At 44.1% G+C, this 19,527-nt stretch overlaps 1 protein-coding gene across 2 annotated transcripts in view; it reads right to left on the bottom strand.

Annotated features, from left to right (window-relative positions):
* Nucleotides 1-11,937, bottom strand: part of GRHL2 (grainyhead like transcription factor 2) — an 87,442-nt gene extending 75,505 nt beyond the window's left edge. Inside the window, exon 1 of one of the 2 annotated variants that reach the window (XM_073590074.1) lies at nucleotides 11,784-11,937. In XM_073590074.1, coding sequence (XP_073446175.1) covers nucleotides 11,784-11,803 — 20 coding nt within the window. In that variant the 5' untranslated portion in view covers nucleotides 11,804-11,937. The remainder of the gene's footprint in view (nucleotides 1-11,783) is intronic. The other variant, XM_073590073.1, reaches the window with a different exon arrangement.
* Nucleotides 11,938-19,527: the final 7,590 nt, after the last annotated feature.

Genomic DNA, 19,527 nt, shown 5'->3' with positions numbered 1-19,527 from the left:
GTTAAAGCCATTTACTATGTAGTACTATGGACTATGTGTAAGCTGGTGATGTGCAACCTGGCTTACCGTGTGGTTTATGCTGTATAAAATAGACCGAAATAGACTGTTTTATGTGCAAAACCGTGCCTGTCTACATTAATCCTGTGCCAAGCGAGTGTTCCCCAACACAAACAGTAAGTGCTATCTTACACTATATATATATATATATATATATATATATATATATATACACACACACACAGTATATGTGTTACATATACAATTATTTTTGTTTGAGGGTTCACAGAAAGTCCAAATTCAATGGCATCTAGCATACCTTCCAGAAAAGGGCTGTCATTGGGAAAGAAATGGTTCAAAAAGTAGTCAACTTTCCCCGTTTGGCGCTGCTCATCTACTGTAATAACCCAAGTCATGTTTTAAGGACCATTTACATGGGGTAATGATCATTTTCCATCTTAGGTGTAGGTAGGTGAGCCGACTGGGGGGTGGTCCTCTTACCGCCACGAACAGACTGAGAGAGAATGAAGTGCATCCAACAGGTCCTCTTTTTTGGCCGTCCTCTCGACGACCCGCAGCACCACACAGCTGCCGCACAATGAACTCCGCACACAGGCCCGGGTACCATTCCCTTTCTTCAATCTTCCTGAATGACGTCCCTCGCGGCTCTTTCTCTGTGGCTGCACTAGGCCTACCACCACAGCACTTCACCCATCCGAGTCCGTCCATCTCTGGTACCTCCCGGACTCCCTCTGTCCTACAGCTCTCCTGTCAGGGCCAACCCCCTGACCGTTTCTCTCACCAGTCCCTCCTGGAGCTTCTTCTTGTCCTGCCTCTCCCTCCAGTCTTCTTCACTCCTGAGCTCCTCTCCCTGGACTGACCTTCCGGAATTCTCTTCTCTCTCTTATATATCCCCTCACTGGGAATTCCCCTCTAGAGCTCCTGTAACCCCGCCCCCATGACTTTGCGGTTTCGTAGCTATAAGCTGATGTTAAGCCCTGCTCTCACTGCTCTCTGCTCCCATCTTGTGGCCAAACTTCAGTACTACAACATCCTTCTCCTGTGTCTAGCTGTCTCCCACCTTCCTATACAGCAGTCCGTGTCCAGCATATTGTACATTAACTCTTCCTGCTGCAGACAGGTCCATAGGTCGGTCCACTTCCCCTACAAAGGTGTCCAGTGATCTAATGATAATTTGCTTGCTTATCATCATTGGCCATGTAAATGGGAAGGTATGGATAAAAATTGTATGTATTCAACGATCCTACATGTGATCATTCATTCTAATCCTTTAGAATAATTGCAAAATGCAACTTCTATTAAATGAGCACTGATCAACTTGCTATGTCATCAATCAGCGCTTATTGTGGGACGGTTATCCTGCCCACATTAACGAATATTCAATGGGTGATGGGATGTCACAACAACAGTGATCTCTTTTGGCCCATTGAGACCAACTAATCCAGACTTAGTTGACTGCTGATTGCCAATCGACTTTTTTAGCCAGTCATCTACTGGCCCGCTTATACAGTCCGAAAAAACAGTAATGGGCACAGAACAATCGTTAATATGATTGTTCTATCCCTATACACTAACATAATATTGGCAACACATCTCCAATTGACACCGGGTGATGACTTGCCGATATTGATGATTAAAAATCACGGCAGTCGACAAATGAGTATTTTGCTTGATTGTTTAGTGATTACTGGCCTGTTTAAATGGGATGATAATTGGGAATGAGTGTTCCTACAAACTCTCAGTTATTGGCTCATCTGAATGGACCATTTATCTATTGTTGGAATAACCAAAATCATCTTTTTTTTGGCTATCTGCCCTTATAATTAACAAACAATATAAGAAACACAAGTGGTGACTGTGGTCAGAACATTGTTTGGTTTGCACACTGGTAACAGCCACGTCATTACAGTTTTTCCATGTCCTTGTCTCTCAAATCCTCAACTCTGTGAAAATAAATCGACCATTTGCAGTCTTCATGGCTAATTCCTCCATTTATAGTTACTTAACGTCACTTCTAGTACATACACCCATTGATATACAGGATCCATATCCTGCTCCGAGGCTCAAGTACCCATATAACCAGCCAAATACCGATCTAACACCATCATCTGCTCTCAAGCTGAATCACCACTCGGATTTATCTGAACCAAGACAATATGATTCCCGGAGCGCTGAGCCTCATTGAAGATTCAGATTACAAATCTCAGCATTCACTTACACAAGCACAGAGATATCTTGTTCAGGAACAGGTGTCCTACTCAACATGAAGCAAGGGATCATGAGAAACCGATCACAGGAGCACAGCGGCGTTAATCTGTTCTCCTGACTACTCCTGGCAGGCTGGTTATTCATATGGATGATGTCATTCATCTCACAGCGAAAGCTCGTGAATGACTGCTCACTTCCATTAAAAATGGTAGAAATGTGCTAATCATCTAGTAGGTAAGAATGTGGGAGAACTTCAGGTCACAAAGTGGTGAGAGCAGATTTGTATAGTTGTGCAAGAATGATCAGCGCCCTCTTAAGATCATATGATAATTGTAATGTTTTAGGTTAGGGTCACACCACCGTATGTTCTCTCATACGAGAGAAGGAGGCTGATTATGGTATTCACAGAATTATCACACACTGATCACAGTGGGAGCATAGTACAGGCTCGGACTGGCCCACAGGAGAACAGGACAATCCTCCGGTGGGCCACCACCCTCTTAAATGAGCAGTACTTGGCACTATATACTTGAATCACTACGTACAGACAGAGGCGGCATCTTGTTCATTTAACAATCTATTCATTATTATAGAAATTTGTGATTGAGGAAAATGTCACATTTGCATGAAGCTGAAAAGTGGGGCACTGGAGTTGGTTATAGGTGGGCCCTTGGCATCCCAATCTGACCACTGTCATAGTGTGATCTCATTCTCTCAGATGTAGAAAAAAATGAAAAAAAAAAAAGATTTCTCCATCTTCTCCATTCTTTCAGTCTATGAAAATCAGTCTGATTTCAGATATCATGCAGGTGCGGTCCCATATTTTCCACAGACTCGCTGAGTGTGATTCGAATTTGCAAAATTGTGAATGCTGCAATTTTTTCTTCAAATAGATTCTGTGCATAGATTTGTGGATAGCAATAGTCTGAATGTGATCCGATGTTTTGTCGGATTGCACTCGGACTGAAAATACGGTCGTCTGCACTTTATGTTGGTGTATTTCTCAGCTGCTGCATTTATTCATAGTGGACTGTGAAAACTATTGCCAGCTGCAGGAGTTTTGGTAAAGAAAGTGTGGCATGGCAACTGGTCATGTGATTGATGGGCGGTATGTATTGCAGAGGTGAGTGGCCCTGTGATGGAAGCCTGGGCGTGTTTTGCTCAGCAGATCTACTGCTGAGAGGTTTTTGCTATACATTGGGAGGCTTCCAGGTGACTTGGAGAGATGGGTGGGTCCAGTCACCTACATACCCACCCAAGGGATGTGTGTCTGAACACCCAAGATGAAGCCTGTATGTGATTGTATATGTTTAAGGACCTGTGGTGATTTCATGATCACCTGACCAGTGCATGTGATGTTACATCACCTGTGAGTGTGGTTAGAGGCTACCTAATGGAGCCTGTGTGTTTGGCACATGTTGCAGTGCTGGTTAGGCTGAGCCAGAGGAAGGCAGCCTGAGAGACACCTCCGAAGTGGACGGTCTGTTAACCGAGACTGATACTGACTGGGGTCAGTGAGAGACGTTGTGGGATACCTCTGAAGATAAGAGGCATCCGGGAACCTGTGTGGCTGAAACCAACAGGTAACGCACAGGGATCCGTGGTATGCTGACCGGGATCAGAAATACTGTGTTTAGGCTATAGAGCCTGCGTGCTGGACATGGCACAGCCTGTGTGCCCACAGGCCTGACGGAACCAAGTCATGTTTATGGACATTGTTATTTTGTTTTGCCAGATCTAAAGGCTGTTTTACTTTGTGTTTGTGCTGCTGGGTACATGGAGCAACAAACCCAAGTCCTCCTGCATGTTATATCGCTGCCGAGCAAGTACATCCCAACCCGCTAGTGATCTCTACGTCACAATTGGTGGAGGATGCTAAGGGCACTTTTGTAGCCTTGTTGCTAGGGGCAACATACGAGGTCTACAAACTTTGTTTCTAGGGGCAACGGTCCACTAAGCACGCGTGGAAGTGATTGCTGTGGCTTGGTGGGGTCACAAAGAATTTTTTTCCCAAGTCAGCTTGCTGTGGCTCGGCAGGGCCACGAAAACTGAAAGCATCTGGTGGTAACTCGGCAGGGTTACAAAGGTGGTAAACATCCTCAACGCAGAGCAGTCTGGAGATTTGCAGAGCTGTGTAGAGCAGTGTGGAGCCTTGCGGCAAGAGGTTCTGCAGCAGCAGGAGCTGCAGTTGTGGCAGCAGTTGCAGCAAGAAGTTCTGCAGCAGCAGGAACTGCAGTAGCACCCGCAAGAGCTGGTGAGGTGACATAAGAGAACAGTTCGGAACCTGGCTGTGAGGAACTGTTGGGGCAGATAGACTGCCGTGCACAGACGGTGAGGGGCCTGTAGAGGGACATGGGGGGTCCACGGCGTGCGCCTAGAAAAGGCTGAAGTCTTGAAAAGGGGCAGAGATCGAAACAGGGGTGGTGGCCCAAAAAGTGGTGGAGTCCCAGAGGGAGGCGGAGTGCCAAAAGGGGATAGTGGCCAAAAAAGTGGTGTAGCTTCCAAAAGAGGTGGCACTGGTTACCTCAGTGGACATGTCTGTGGAACAGCGGTGTTTGTGTTATTCTTATTCCGCATGTGGCATAGACTTTCCATGTGATGACAGGCCGCAGGTGTGTATCGTGATGTTACACCGTGAAAGAGTCTCTGGACGGCTTGACTCAAAGAGTCAAGTGACTCTGACGGGAACGCCTCTCGTTCTCTGTCTGACTGAGAAAGAGGTCAAGGTTCGCTGCATCCATGGGGTCACTGTGGACTATACTGTGGACAGAGTGATGATTGATATGTCCAAAAGTGTCGAGTGCCAAGATGGCAGTATAACACCAAACTTATTGTACCCCTTTGAGAGGGGCCAGGACTTTGTGTTCTTTCAAGATCTATGGGAAGTTGATGAAGTGTGGGGTTGCTCAGAGGGGGGACAGAACAATAATATGGAAGCCCCACTACAACAGCCGGCTGTGGGGGCTCTTGTTAATAGTATAAGGAGAAGGTAGCGCCACCTAAAGTAGATAGTCCAGAGTTCGGGGTGACCGGAAGAAATTGTGGGTCTTACCAACTTAGGGACTTAGCTGGGGTGACCAAATTTTTGACCTTGGGAAACTGTGTACCTCCAGGAAAGGGGTCCAACATCTGTTTGAGTGGGAGCTTGCTGTTCCAGGATAACTGGGTGAGTGGGGGTGACTCCAATTCAGACTGTGACTCGAACGCAAGGCAAAGAGTATGTAGTAAGGAGGTCACTTTATCTCTGACAAACCCCAGCACAGAGGGAGTTGGTGATGGGCTGGAATTAAAACAGACCTGTAGTAGTCCCGCAGAGACCATAGAGGCAGATGCAGGAACAGGTGGAGCTCAGAAGAGGCAGAGTATGGGTGGGCAAGAGAGCCCATCTGAAAATCTGATTAAAGAACTGATGGTGCGACACGTGCTGGCCAAAAAAGAGCAGGACCATGATATAGAGCTAATTAAAGAGACAGTGAAAGAGACAGTCGAGCGAGAAAGGGTCCTGAGACAAGTGATTGAGCACAGAGTGGATGAGCTGGAGAAGGAAGTCTCTGAGCTCAGAGGTCACCTGTCAGCATGTCAAACTTTGAACAAGGCCCTTTTGAAAGATACGGAGGTGCTCAGAGAGGCCCAAGAGAAACATCAGCAGGAGCTTCTCCGGAGAGAGGATGAGCGTCGCTGCTTGGCAGAGGAGCGAGATAAAGTTCTCCGAGAGCTCAAGACAGAGAAGGAGAGTAATACCTAGCTCCAGAAATCCACGGATGACCGGGAAATCGAACTGTCGTGCTGTCCCGATCTGATCACAATGAAGGAGAGTGAGCTGGAGAGGCTGACCAAAGAAGGGGCCTCCACGGAGGAAGAAATCCAGCTGGGGAAGTGCCACGCAGATGGCCATACAAGGGACGTTGATGTCTTGGAAAACTTTGCTGACGCTCAGGAAGAGGAGGTCCAACAGTATGTTCAAGAAGGTGAGACTTCGGTTTTCAAGTGCATAATAGAGGTACCAGAACACAGGCGAGAAGCGTGTGCCTGTGAGGATGTGCATGAGGCCTTTAGAAAGGCGGTAGAAGCATGCAGTGTGAACTCGGCACCAGAGATGAAACAGTTGGTCATACTGTCAACTAGGCAAGTCAAAGTGAAGCGGGTGGCTGTCCTGAGTGATATGCATGTACAATGCCTCCACACGAAGCAGATGATCCTGTTAAAGAATAAGGAAGCCACTTGACGTCTGGCGCAGGCGAGGAAAGCACAAAGTTGGCTGTGCTTTGTGGAAGACATCATTCAAATGCCCAGAGGTATGGTGAGGAAAGTCATCAGAAGGTTTGGGAAAGTGATGCAGGACATGGTGAATAGATCCGGTGTGATGAGAGTGAGGATTCTGGCAGATGACGAAGCCCAGGTCGTGGGTGAAGATGGGATGGTTCCATTGCTCGCTGTCGGATCCATGGAGAGCCTTGGGAATATGTTCCTAGAGTATCGCGTGTCGTACCTGAAAGAGGTAGAGCAGCTGAGACTTGAGAGGGGGTAGATCAGTAGAGAGCTACAGGAAATGGGAAGAAGATTGCCGCCACCTTCAACTCACGGTATAGAGAGATGAAGAGGCTTTCCAAAGACTGGAAGTCCTCAAGCTGAAGCTAACAGAGGACATAGAGATAAATGGAAGAACTGCTCTCCGGGCAATAAAGACCATAGGAGAAATGGCCAGCAGAGCGATAACAGAAGGTGGCCTGATGGAAGAGGTAGAAGCAGTGACGCCTCAGTTAGCTCAGGGCTGAGTGACCTATAAGTATGGTGCTCAGGTGCCCGGGAGACACATACCATCCCTAACGCGCGTTTCGCGTTAGCTTTCTCAAAGGTTTCGTGTTAGCTCTCTCCCTTTTGAGAAAGCTAATGCAAAACGTGCGTCAGGGGTGGTACGTGGCTCCCAGGCACCTGAGCACCATACTTATGGGTAAGCACTAAAGCACTTTTCGTTGGTATTGAACTTTTCTCCTCATTCGCATCCTTAATGGTTGTAATTCAGGGCTGGTCCCTTGATATAAAAACGCCATTATAACTATGTTAGTTTAGGGTCATATTCATGACAAGAGGGATTAAAGTTGGCATGATGCTGGATACGTGATTTTATTCTGCTTTATGTGCTTTTTTATTACACCGTTTTGTTACATGCCTTGGACCCATGTAAAAGTCACTAGAGTCATATGTGTTATACCACTGTGTGGTTTTTTAGCTACACTTATGTAATGTTCTGATGTAATAAAAATCACTTTTTTACTAATGTTTCTTGTGTATGGAACTCCATTTTTTCTTTGTTGTTTGGTCATGGCTTGGAGTATACATTATAGTCCTGAGACTTCATGGGTTAATGAAATAGTATAACTCCACTTGGATTACGTATTTATATGTATATCTGTTGCCAATACCCATAGTTGTATTGGGAGTTTGATTATACAGATAACCTATTGATCTGAAAGGGCACTATGTAATGCTTTATTTCCCCTGTGATGGTGCTCTGCAGAAATTCAACACTTACTGCCAGTTTCCACACAGATTACATCTGATTGATGGGGGTTCCAGGTGGAGGACACGTTGAGCCCAATTCATTATTGCATTTGTGCCTGTTTACATTTTTGACGTTTTGCACCTTTTTCATGATTTGCACCATTTCATTTTTCCATTTGCGCCTTTTTTAAAATCTATTTGTGTTCATCTGTTGTAGTATTTATTACTTCACCACTGGTGCGTAGGGTTTCGGTTTTTCCCGATTTTTTTTCGTCTAATTCATCATTTGCAACTTTTAGCAAAGTTGCAAAATTAGTCGCAATTGCACCCCAGTCTCCCCTGGAGTGATTTAATTCACTCCAAAAAGTTTTTACACAATCTTTTTTTAATGAATTTGACACAAAAAAAGTCAGTAGATAATTCAAGCCAAAAAATGACAAGTGACTTAAAAAAGTCATCACTTGCTGAATCAGGACCTATGTGACCTGCTTTTTGCATAGGGACCCTTTTAACAAGCAGACAAATCTTTACAGCAGATAGTCAGCCATTGTGAACATCCTTTTGCTCACTATTTTCTAAAAGTCAAATTGATTGAAATCCAAATTATAGTGGCCATTTTTGACCAATTTGTCCTATAACAAGAGGATAACTGGAAGAGTTAAAGCCACCCATAGAAAGTAGATCAATATTGGTCGATCAAGTTGTTTTCCTCAAGATCAACCCATGATTTTTTTTAGGCTTTAGATCTGCCATGTCCAATCAGGAGCCCTCTAATGCTGAAGGCTCTTTTTCTAGACAAGTAAATTTGACCTCCTCTCCCCATCTTGAATACTCATATCATGGGGTTGATGGTTCAGCATCAATGCCTAATGTCTATGCCTTGTGAATGTAGTAGAGCAGGCCTCTCTACTTGGTACTCATCACTATAAGGCCTCCATGAACCTTAGATTAACCGATGTTGACTCCTAATGTGTATGGGTGGGGGGTCCTGACAGATGGTGTCAGGGGAGATAAGGACCTGGCATGTCCGAATTTGGACTGATGATGATCCTTTTGTTCAGGCAAAGTCAGAGGAGCCTGGCAGCCTTTTCTCCTGTATGTGCCAGAGACAGCCGAGATAACTGCCAACCAAATGATCACCTGAACATTGTTCGGTTGAAAGCTATCTAACATGTAGGAGGAGCATTAGAAAGGAGAGGGGCTACCAAAGTATGTCCCTTTCTCTGAAAAATCTGACATCCTTTCATTACACAGACAACCCATTGATTTCTGTGTACCCTGTGTAATGCTTCATGTATCCTGTGGGGGCACTGTAAAATAACTGAACACTTTCTCCCAGCTTAGCCCTGCTTCACATCACATTTTTCTAATTTTTAACATCCTCACTTTTTTATATTGTAAAAAAAAAAAAAAAAGATTTGTTGTGCTGTAAAACTGATGCATTTAAAAACATGTCTGCTTATTTAATTCATTTTGCATCTGTGTGTGTTTTTTTTATTATTTAAAATGGATCTAATATTTTTAAATTACATGGGGGAGTGTCAGGTGATCACGTGACTTAATTTTTCGAAAAATAAAAAATGGATGCATACAATACGTTTCCAAACGTCTTCCATAAACTACAGTGTTTAAAAAAAGATGGATCAATTTTTCATACTTTTTTAAAGGTGAAAAAGTGCAGCAGACGGCTTTTTGAATCATGTAAAAGACCGAAATGAATATGTGCACAAACGTATGTCAAAAGAAAACCCGTAAGGCATACTTTTTTCCCGTTATATTCTATGTAAACACAGACTTACGTATTTAAATACATTTTTTACAGTACAAACAGATATATCAAGTCCCCTCCAAAAAACGTGGCGTGAAGCAGGCATAATTGCCAGAAATCCTATTGCTCAATTTATAATCTGCCGTTTGGAGAAATGGGTTTTATGTGCTATTGGTGAGGATTCAAATGAAAAGAGACGGGTTATGTGTTAATATGTTTTATTTTCAATGTGTTTTGAAGTCATCTGACATCTTCATCAGGAAAATACCACAATATCGTGTTTTTTTCCCGATGACGTTGGGTGACTTCGAAACGCGTTGAAAATAAACCGCATGAACACGCAATCTGTCCCGTGGAATTTTCGTCTGGATCCTCACCAACCGCGTGGAAAACTTATTTCTCCTTTCTCCAATTGGCAACACATTGGTTATCCAACCCATGGGGCCGCAGCAGATGCTCTTTACATATGGTCTTCATGTTTTGTGTCTCACATAACTGAATCAGTTGAGCATAACCTTTGTCACCTATACCACTGTCAGTTGGATAAAACTTTATCGCTCTTTTTCTGTTCCTAGCTTCTTCTTCAATTTATAATCTGGGAACTTTTCTTAAAAAAAAAATTGAAAATGTTAAACGATGACAACCCCTTGAAGGGGTATTGTGAAATTGATGATCCCATGGAATAAATCAAATGCAAATATTTTATTCTCAAACAGGATAAAATCTTAGCTGCTTTATCTCCCCAATGTGTCACGCCTGAGAGGTTGACATACAACTTGCCTCAGCTTGCTATAATGAGCTGTAGCATATCAGAAGTCCTATGTTGATGCCTGAAGCACTTTATAGCTGCGATGGGTGGACCCGTTATTGCAAATTACAATCCCTGGATTAAGTCCAATTGTATTTTTGGAGAAAAACTTCTTCACCTCTATTGACTTAGTCAAGAAACTTAACAATGAGTTATTTATGGTGCTTATCTGAGAGTCAGCAAGGGTTTTTTACACCAATGGTAATGTCCATTCAATGCGCCTGTCCATCATTAATTCCTGAGCCAAGAACAATAGCAAATCAGGGCATGAAAAGACAGTCTTAATTAGATGAAAGACAAGACAAGACTCTGGAGACTGAATGTCCCAACTTGTCTCAAGAGACAACAGTCTATCTGCCCTGGGGCACAGAATGAGCAGCACAAATCTTCAGAAACCTACCCAAGGATGGACAACAGAGCCAAATAACATCTAATATCTCTCTGCACAAAAGTTGGTGGACTATAAGTGACAAGGACCTGCTACATGGCACCATATGTCATGATAGACCAGACTTGGGTCATAAATAGTTCTCCAGCTGTTGCAGTATCAAAGAAAAGACCATGACACGACCTCCTGAAAAGCCACCCATCTTGTGGTCTGGTACCAAGTAACATATGGCACAATAGTAGACACTTATGCATCTATGGAGTGCATGAATCCAAAATGATCAGTCAAGGTGAGATCCAAAATATATGGTATAGTATGTTTACTGGAAAAGTAGTGGATGCTTAGAACAGGTTACACGGAGAAAAGTCAAAACCGTGCCGGAGATATTAGTTGCCGAGATGTATCACTGGGTCTCTTCTGGCTGTCAATCTATGAGTCATTGTTACATTTTATCACAGAATGTTAAACAGATGCATTTATGGGGAAAAAAATAAAAAAAGGGTGATAAAAAGACAAAAACATTTCATCCATGTATATACAAAAAAAATGATAAAAATATTAAAACATTACCAACATGCTTTTTTTTTTAGAAAAAGAAATTAAAATAAGTGGTTAGTTGCGCAGTCCCAAGTTTGTCCTATAAAAGGGTTATTCATAATAGTGGCACCCATAGGGATACATCCCATTCACTGAGACAGACTGACTACAAGGAAGAAAGAGGCACAACAAGTCCTATGAATGCATCTCCCACCAGAGCCCACCGGCCACAGAGTACGGCTCCTAGTCCAGCTAAAGAAAAGCCTTTTGTTACTTCCACACAAAAGCCAATCTCTCTCCTTCTCCCTTCCTGGGCCCTTTCCCAGCTCAGCGGCCTCCATGAAACGCTCCAGGTAAAGAAAAAAAAAAGATAAACAAAGTCATAAAAACTTTTTTAAAGCAGCATGGTTGCAGATAAGTTTGTGATGGAGGAGAGTATAAGTTAGGGGGTTCTCATCAGATCAATCCAACCGCAAGGATAAAAAAAAAGGAATGAAAAAAACTTTCCCAGCTTCTCACTGCCACCAGATCCCAAAACCAGTATGATCACTTACTTGTCCGTCTCTTGTGACATGTTTGATCCAATGAACTCTCCCTTTATGTTCTCCCTAGCTCCCTGGTGGAACTGGACTTTCAAGTCTGTGCAGGTAAAGGTGTGTGGAAGGGAAAGAGATGGCAGAACAAGTGCTACTGGTAATTCTTCTTTTTTTTTCCTCTCTACCTTCCACCCCTCCCCCCTCCTTTGACTTTTTTTTTCTTTCATTCCCAGCCCAGCCAGAAAGGTGAGAGACAGGTAGACAGCTACGCCCCCAGGTCTCTCCTCCCCAATCTCCACCTCTTGTAGAGCAGTCACACAGGTCAGTGTTGTCCTATGTCCCTTCCCATGTACGCTGCTGCAGAGACGCATTGCAAGGGAAGAGGTTAAATCTATGTAGAGAGATCACCTGTATACAGATATCACCTGCATAGACAGGAATTCAGGGCTGGCAACGAAGAAAAGTTATATTTTTTTGAGATGAACATCTACGGAGGGTAAGGCGTCTACATGATGACCGTACAGCAGGAAGGAGAGGAAAGAATGTGCATTGTTTATTATTAACCCATTATTGCACGCATACAAATGGACTCGAGCCCGTAGTGGTTGTGCCAGAACACCGGACAACACCCCCCCCCGATCCTTTCCAATATTGAAACACTGGATCATGTTGGATGATACATTTTGCACATTTTTAGACACTTTTGTACAAAGCCCCCCCCCATACACATTAGATAGCTCTCGATCATTTGGCAAATCGTTCGGTCGTCACGTCAGTCATCTCCTGTTTTCTCCATGAGAGAGCCACTGCCAGATAGCTCTGGCAGTGGCTGATCTCAGAGAAAACAAAACCATCGTCACTCGGAAATCGGACATGCCGGATGCTTATATTCCCTCCATCTGAAAGGGGGTCTCATATATATTAGTCTGTCGGCCAAACCCCTTGTTTGTATTCCCAGCTTGGCCTACATTGCTCTAGTGTGTATGTGCTGGTTTAACTTTACGTCAACTATTTCGTTATCTTACTTTGCACTACTTTTTGCTTTGCTCCTAAATTTTTTTTACGTTTTGAGCCACTTTTCCTCTAAACCACACCTACTTGCAGAATAAAGAGGAAAATTTGCCAAGACAGAAGTTTCATATGTCAACCTTGAACCATAAGTCAACTTGGAGTAAGAATCACGTGCCTCTTAATTAATTAGGCTTTAAGAAAATGAAATCTACAAGATGGCGTAGATTCCAGCTCCATAGCGCTCCAGTGTTTTGACATACACTATAATAAATGTGTCATGCAGTGGTTGGCACAATTCCCACTGATTAAGATCGGACTGCAAAAGGACAAACGTCATGGCACAGATAATAATAATAATAATAAATTTTATTTTTATAGCGCCGACATATTCTGCAGCACTTTACATTTCAGAGGGGATTTGTACAGACAATAGACATTACAGCATAACAATAATCACATACAGTAGATTATAACAGATACCAAGAGGAGTGAGGGCCCTGCTCGCAAGCTTACAGTCTATGAGGAAAGAGGTAGACACGAAAGGTGAGTGGTAACAGTTGCCCTGATTGTATGGACCAGCCATAATGTTAGGTGTGTAACAGTACAGACACAGAGGGCTAATGGATGCATAAAGCATGTGGGAACATGATGCTGGGAACCTGGTTATGGTAAAACTTTTGGCTCTGCCACACAGGGATAGGTTAGGTTAATGTGTTGAGGCGATAGGCCAGTCTGAATAAATGCGTTTTCAGGACACGCTTAAAATTGTGGGGATTGGGGACTAATCGTATTGACCTGGGAAGTGCATTCCAAAGAATTGACGCGGCACGTGTAAAGTCTTGGAGACGGGAGTGGGAGGTTCTGACTATTGAGGATACTAACCTCAGGTCATCAGCAGAACGGAGGGCGCGGGTAGGGTGGTATACTGAAACAAGGAAGGAGATGTAGGGTGGTGCTGAGCCATGGAGGGCTTTGTGGGTGAGGGTAATAAGTTTATACTGAATTCTGGAGTGGATGGGTAGCCAGTGTAATGACTGGCACAAGGTAGAGGCATCGGTGTAACGATTGGTGAGGAATATGATCCTGGCTGCAGCATTCAAGACAGATTGGAGAGGGGAGAGTTTGGTAAGAGGGAGACCGATTAGAAGAGAGTTACAATAGTCGAGACGAGAATGAATAAGAGAAACAGTAAGAGTTTTTGCAGAGTCAAAAGTAAGAAAAGGTCGAATTCTAGAAATGTTTTTGAGGTGCAGATGACAAGAGCGAGCCAGTGATCGAATGTGGGGGGCAAAGGAAAGCTCGGAATCAAGTATGACCCCAAGACAGCGGGCATGTTGCTGGGGAGTAATAGTGGAACCACACACGGAAATGGCAATGTCGGGTGTAGGTACATTAGTAGCGGGAGGAAACACAAGGAGTTCAGTCTTTGACAGGTTCAGTTTCAGATATAGTGAGGACATGATATTAGACACAGCGTTTAGACAATCGCCAGTGTTTTCTAGAAAGGCTGGCGTGATGTCAGGAGAAGAAGCGTATAATTGGGTGTCATCAGCATAGAGATGGTACTGGAAACGAAATCTACTGATTGTTTGACCAATAGGGGCAGTGTACAAGGAGAAGAGGAGAGGGCCTAGAACCGATCCTTGAGGAACCCCAACAGTAAGGGGAAGGTGAGAGGAGGAGGAACCGGCAAAAGAAACAGTAAAGGAGCGGTCGGAGAGATAGGAGGAGAACCAGGAGAGAACGGTGTCCTTGAGGCCAATGGAATGGAGCATAGTGAGGAGGAGCTGATGATCCACTGTGTCGAATGCTGCAGAGAGATCCAAGAGAATTAGCATGGAGTAATGACCATTTGATTTAGCTGTTAGCAGATCATTAGAGACTTTAGTGAGGGCAGTTTCAGTGGAGTGTAAAGAGCGGAAACCGGATTGGAGAGGGTCGAGAACAGAGTTTTCTGAGAGATAGCGGATAAGACGGGAGTGGACCAGGCGTTCCAGGAGTTTAGAGATGAAGGGAAGATTAGAGACAGGTCTATAGTTAGCGGCACAGTTTTGGTCGAGGGATGGTTTTTTAAGTAGTGGATGTATGATGGCATGCTTAAATGAGGAGGGAAAAATACCAGAAGAGAGAGAGAGGTTAAATATTTTAGTTAGGTGAGGGGTGACAGCAGGGGAAAGGGACTGGAGGAGATGTGACGGAAATGGGTCACTGGTGCAAGTAGTTGGGCGAGAAGATGCAAGGAGCCTGCTTACTTCTTCTTCTGTGACTGGTTCAAAATCAGAGAGTGAGTTAGATGCAGTGGGGGAGGGAGGACAGTGCATGGTATGAGGGGATTTGGAGATAATTTCCTGTCGGATCTGGTCAATTTTTTCTTTGAAGTAATTGGCCAGATCGTCAGCTCGGAGCTCCGTGGTTGGGGCCTGTACTCTTGGATTGAGTAGAGAATGAAAAGTGTCAAAGAGACGTTTCGGGTTATTGGACAGTGAGATGATGAGGGTGTTGAAATAGGTTTGTTTGGAGAGGTGAAGGGCAGTGTTGTATGTTCTAAGCATAAACTTAAAATGGATGAAATCTTCGTGTAGATTGGATTTTCTCCACAGACGTTCGGCGCACCTGGAGCACCGCTGCAGGAAACGTGTTTGCACCGTGTGCCAGGGTTGTCGCCATCTGCGTTGTGGTGTTCTATTTATAGGGGGTGCAAATTCATCCAGGGCACTTTGAAGTGTTTCATTGTAATGCTTCAATGCAGAATCAGGACATGAGAGGGAGGAGATAGGGGCCAATGAAGACTGCAAGTTCTTCAGAAGTTTCTGGGTGTTAATGGCCTGTATGTTTCTATAAGTCTGGACAGTGGGGGTGACCTGAGCAGCCTGGCAGTTCTTTATAGAGAATGAAAGAAGATTGTGGTCAGAGAGCGGGAGAGGGGAGTTTGCAAAATCATCCACTGCACAAAGCCAAGAGAAGACCAAGTCGAGGGAGTTTCCGTCTTCATGCGTTGGAGAATTAGTAAGCTGCGAAAGGCCAAATGAGGAGGTTAGAGATAAAAGGTGAGTAGCAGATGGGGAGAGGGGAAGAGCAATGGGGATGTTGAAATCTCCCATGATGAGGGTAGGGATGTCACAGGAGAGAAAATGTGGAAGCCAAGTGGCAAAATGATCCAGGAACTGATGGGAGGGGCCGGGAGGACGATACACCACCGCCACTTGCATGGAGAAGGGGGTGTAGAGTCTGACGGCATGGACCTCAAAAGAAGGGAAGACAAGTGAGGGTACTTGAGGGATAACCTGAAAGGTACATTTTGGTGATAGGAGCAGACCAACGCCTCCACCAGCTCTATTGTCTGATCTTGGGGTATGAGAGAAGTGTAGCCCCCCGTATGAAAGAGCAGCAGCAGCGGTAGTATCTGACTGCTGGATCCAGGTTTCAGTAAGAGCCAGGAGGTTAAGAGAATTAGAAAGGAAGAAGTCATGAATGAAGGAGAGTTTGTTACACACTGAGCGAGAATTCCAAAGTGCACAATTAAGAGAGACAGATGGCATGCAGGGAATATTAATAAGATTAGAGGGGTTTCTGAGTGTAGCAGTGGGGGGGTTTGACTTTCTATAACATGGGGGCCAGGGTTGGGAGCAATGTCTCCTGCAACTAGGAGAAGGAGGATAGAAAGAGTGAGCAGATGGTTAAGTGATTTGTGAGAGCGTCTCTGGTGTTGAATGGTGGGACTGGCTGGATCTGTGCAATTTAACAATGTGAAAAGAGCATGAGTGCTATACATAGGAGAGGAAAGAAGCGAGGGGCCAATATGGATGGAGTGTGGAGAGTTAATGCCAGGGCGGTGGATGTGTGTGAATGCAGCGGCCAGGATAAAAATTACACAAATGCATATGGTATATATTTGTTGTACTCCAAATGTACAGAGAGTAGATGTATATAAATGTCTTATCTGTCTCCTGCCCTGTCTAACTGCCATGTTATAACTGCCAGAAGTACTTTGATACATGTACTTAGATTACATGTGCATAAATGCCACCCCTGCATAAATGCTCCCCCTAGCTAGGTCTGAATATATAGGAGGTTAAGGCTAAGTTTTTTTTTTGTTTTTTTTTTTTTGGCTCACTCTGCTCGTTAATCAATCACACTAAATTGAGACACCAGGACCCAAAAAAATGTTGTGGTCAAATAAACACATGTCCAGCACTACATGGATCATAAAGCACTTTGAAAAGTTTCTTGACCTCACAACATAAGGGGACAAGCAGAGTAAGTTGAAAAAAACTATATACCAGATATAAGCTTGCAGAGTTGAAAACACATAGATAGCATTCAGGATTAACTGCTTGCTGACATTGAATGGAGACACAGGAGTGGATACCCCTGTATAGATATATATTTTGACACCTTTAAACCACAGGCAGTTTTGACCTTTATAATATTGATGGAATGTGGATGATATAACATAAAAACTTTATAGTTCATGGAAGGAGCAATACTATTTATGTTCGGGTTTATGTTTGTATTTTATTAAATATTTTTCAACATTTTGTTCATTTTTTTGTTTGCGTAGCCCCAATCGGGACTTCAGTTCACCATGTATTCACAATCACTTCAATACTGTCACTGTAAATCTTTGGCGGGGAATAGTAGGAGTACTATAGTGTTAGGCTTGGGGGCCATTGTTAAGGGTCCATACACATGAGTTAAAAGTTGGCTAAACTTGGTGATTTCAGCAGGATCGGCCGTCCCGCTAATATGTATGGAGAGCCTCTTGACTTTTTCAAGGCAGATGAGGTTGGGGGGTAATAATGATCCGACCTGTTGAATTTCAGTGGCTGACCCTCTTGTTCGCTACCGAGGAGAGGATTCTGGCAATGGCTCTCTCAAAGAGAACACAGGAACACCTGGCCAAACTGTGTATAGCGAAGTCAGGAGAGGAAACTATTGGCTCAACGATTGTGTATCTGGGCCTTTGATATGTTTACTAGCATTTTTGTTGGGTCAATAACCCCACACCCAGGAACGCCACCAACACACCAAGTAACATCCCCAAACGACACTCCAGGACATCGAGCATGGAACAAGGTTTACACAAATCCCACCCCTTTTCAGTCCAGGATTGCTTATCAAAATTTGATCCGTTCCCGGTAAATTTAGTTGTCAGGTATGTGTTAGGCCCCATGGCTACCATAGCAAACACCAATGACTCAGTGGTTTACTTTCCTCTCATGATACAAAACACATGTACACTCAGCTCCGTGGAAGTCACATGTTTGGGGAAAGTGGAAATGCCTCCATACACAACAGATGGTCATTCAGTCTCACCTAAATCGTCAGATGTGGCCCACTTTAATCTAGCGTGTGCAGGCTCGGACTGCCCCATAGGGGAGCTGGTGAATTTCCCGGCGGGCCTCTCATCCTATACGAGCCGTACTTGGCACAATACACTTGAATCACTGCGTACAGACAAAGGCGGCCTCTTATCAATCATATAACAAACTACCCAGCTGATTATCATGAATTATTAATGTAATATTTGCATGTAGTTGGGCCCCAGAGCCAGTATCACCCCGTCCTGACACTGATCGTGTGTGTGCACCTTAACACATTGCTGGTTATTTCCATGCCAATCTAGCCATCCCTCGTTTCCGGCATTATATAATTTTTACAGTACTTGGCACGACATAAGGTTTTTGCAGCCGTCCATCGTGCAGGTGCTGGTTAATAGTATATGTGTATACTGAAGCTGGGCTGATGTGTATCTGAGGCTTATGCTTATATAACGCCATCGGATCAAGTGATATGTAATGGAGACTGCGACATTATAATATAAGAAATACTTCCCTGGTGGTAGTTGTGCATTTCATGTGACATACGGCATTACCCTCCGACCACAGCATAGCCTTTACCCTAGATGCCGCCCCTTATTTTCATAGCCATTGTGGCAGCGCAGCATAGATGATGCAATGTGTTTGCTTTCCCATTATATTCGCATATAACCTATGCAAAGCAAAGGAGCGTCCTCCATCAGAACACCCGTCATGGGCTATAGCATGAAGTACTCCTTTATCAAGACGCAGGGGAGCTGGTCATACACATGAATTAAAGAGAACCTGTCACGAATAAGCAGTTTGATCTGCAAGTATCAAAAACATTTATATGGTTTTATAGGCAAAAAGTCAGTATAATTTGCAATTTATTGCCTGACTCATTCTGGACTTCGGAGTCCAGTAGGTGGTCTCAGTCAGTGATTGACAGCTATTTCTGTATGCATGCAAAATCTGAAACATGGCCCTGGTCCATCATTAATATTGGTGTTTTTGCTACAGTGGGGCCTTTGGACCTCCTTGGGGATCAGGGTGCAGGTACGATTGCTACCTCTTCACTCCCTGGCACTATACCCCTGATTAGACTTGTTGTAAGCCAACATGTCCAATTCTTCTTTTTCCTTGTCACCTGCCACCAGGAAAGACTCAAATACATGTTAGATCATTGACTGATCCCCACCACATTGGTGCACTACATTTCCCATTGGTTGTCCTGTAAGGAGTAGAAGAGTCCACCCGGTTCTGTTCTGGACTAGTTACCATGATAAGCTACAGGTTTCCTGATCGGCAGTCGTTTAGCAGCTTGCTTAGATAGGTAGACGGCTCCTTAGATGTGCACAGAACGATCAGTGTTCAGTGCGCATAGACTGCCATTGTTCTCGGCAGCACATTTCCTGTTTACACAGGAAGTTACGCTGCCGAGAGTGATAATA

The sequence above is a fragment of the Dendrobates tinctorius genome, unplaced genomic scaffold (genome assembly GCF_039654945.1).
Source record: "Dendrobates tinctorius isolate UK_male_01 unplaced genomic scaffold, ASM3965494v1 ptg000116l, whole genome shotgun sequence".
Lineage (NCBI taxonomy): Eukaryota > Metazoa > Chordata > Amphibia > Anura > Dendrobatidae > Dendrobates > Dendrobates tinctorius.
Note: the sequence above shows the minus strand (reverse complement) of the source record. Positions and strands in the feature narration are given on the sequence as shown.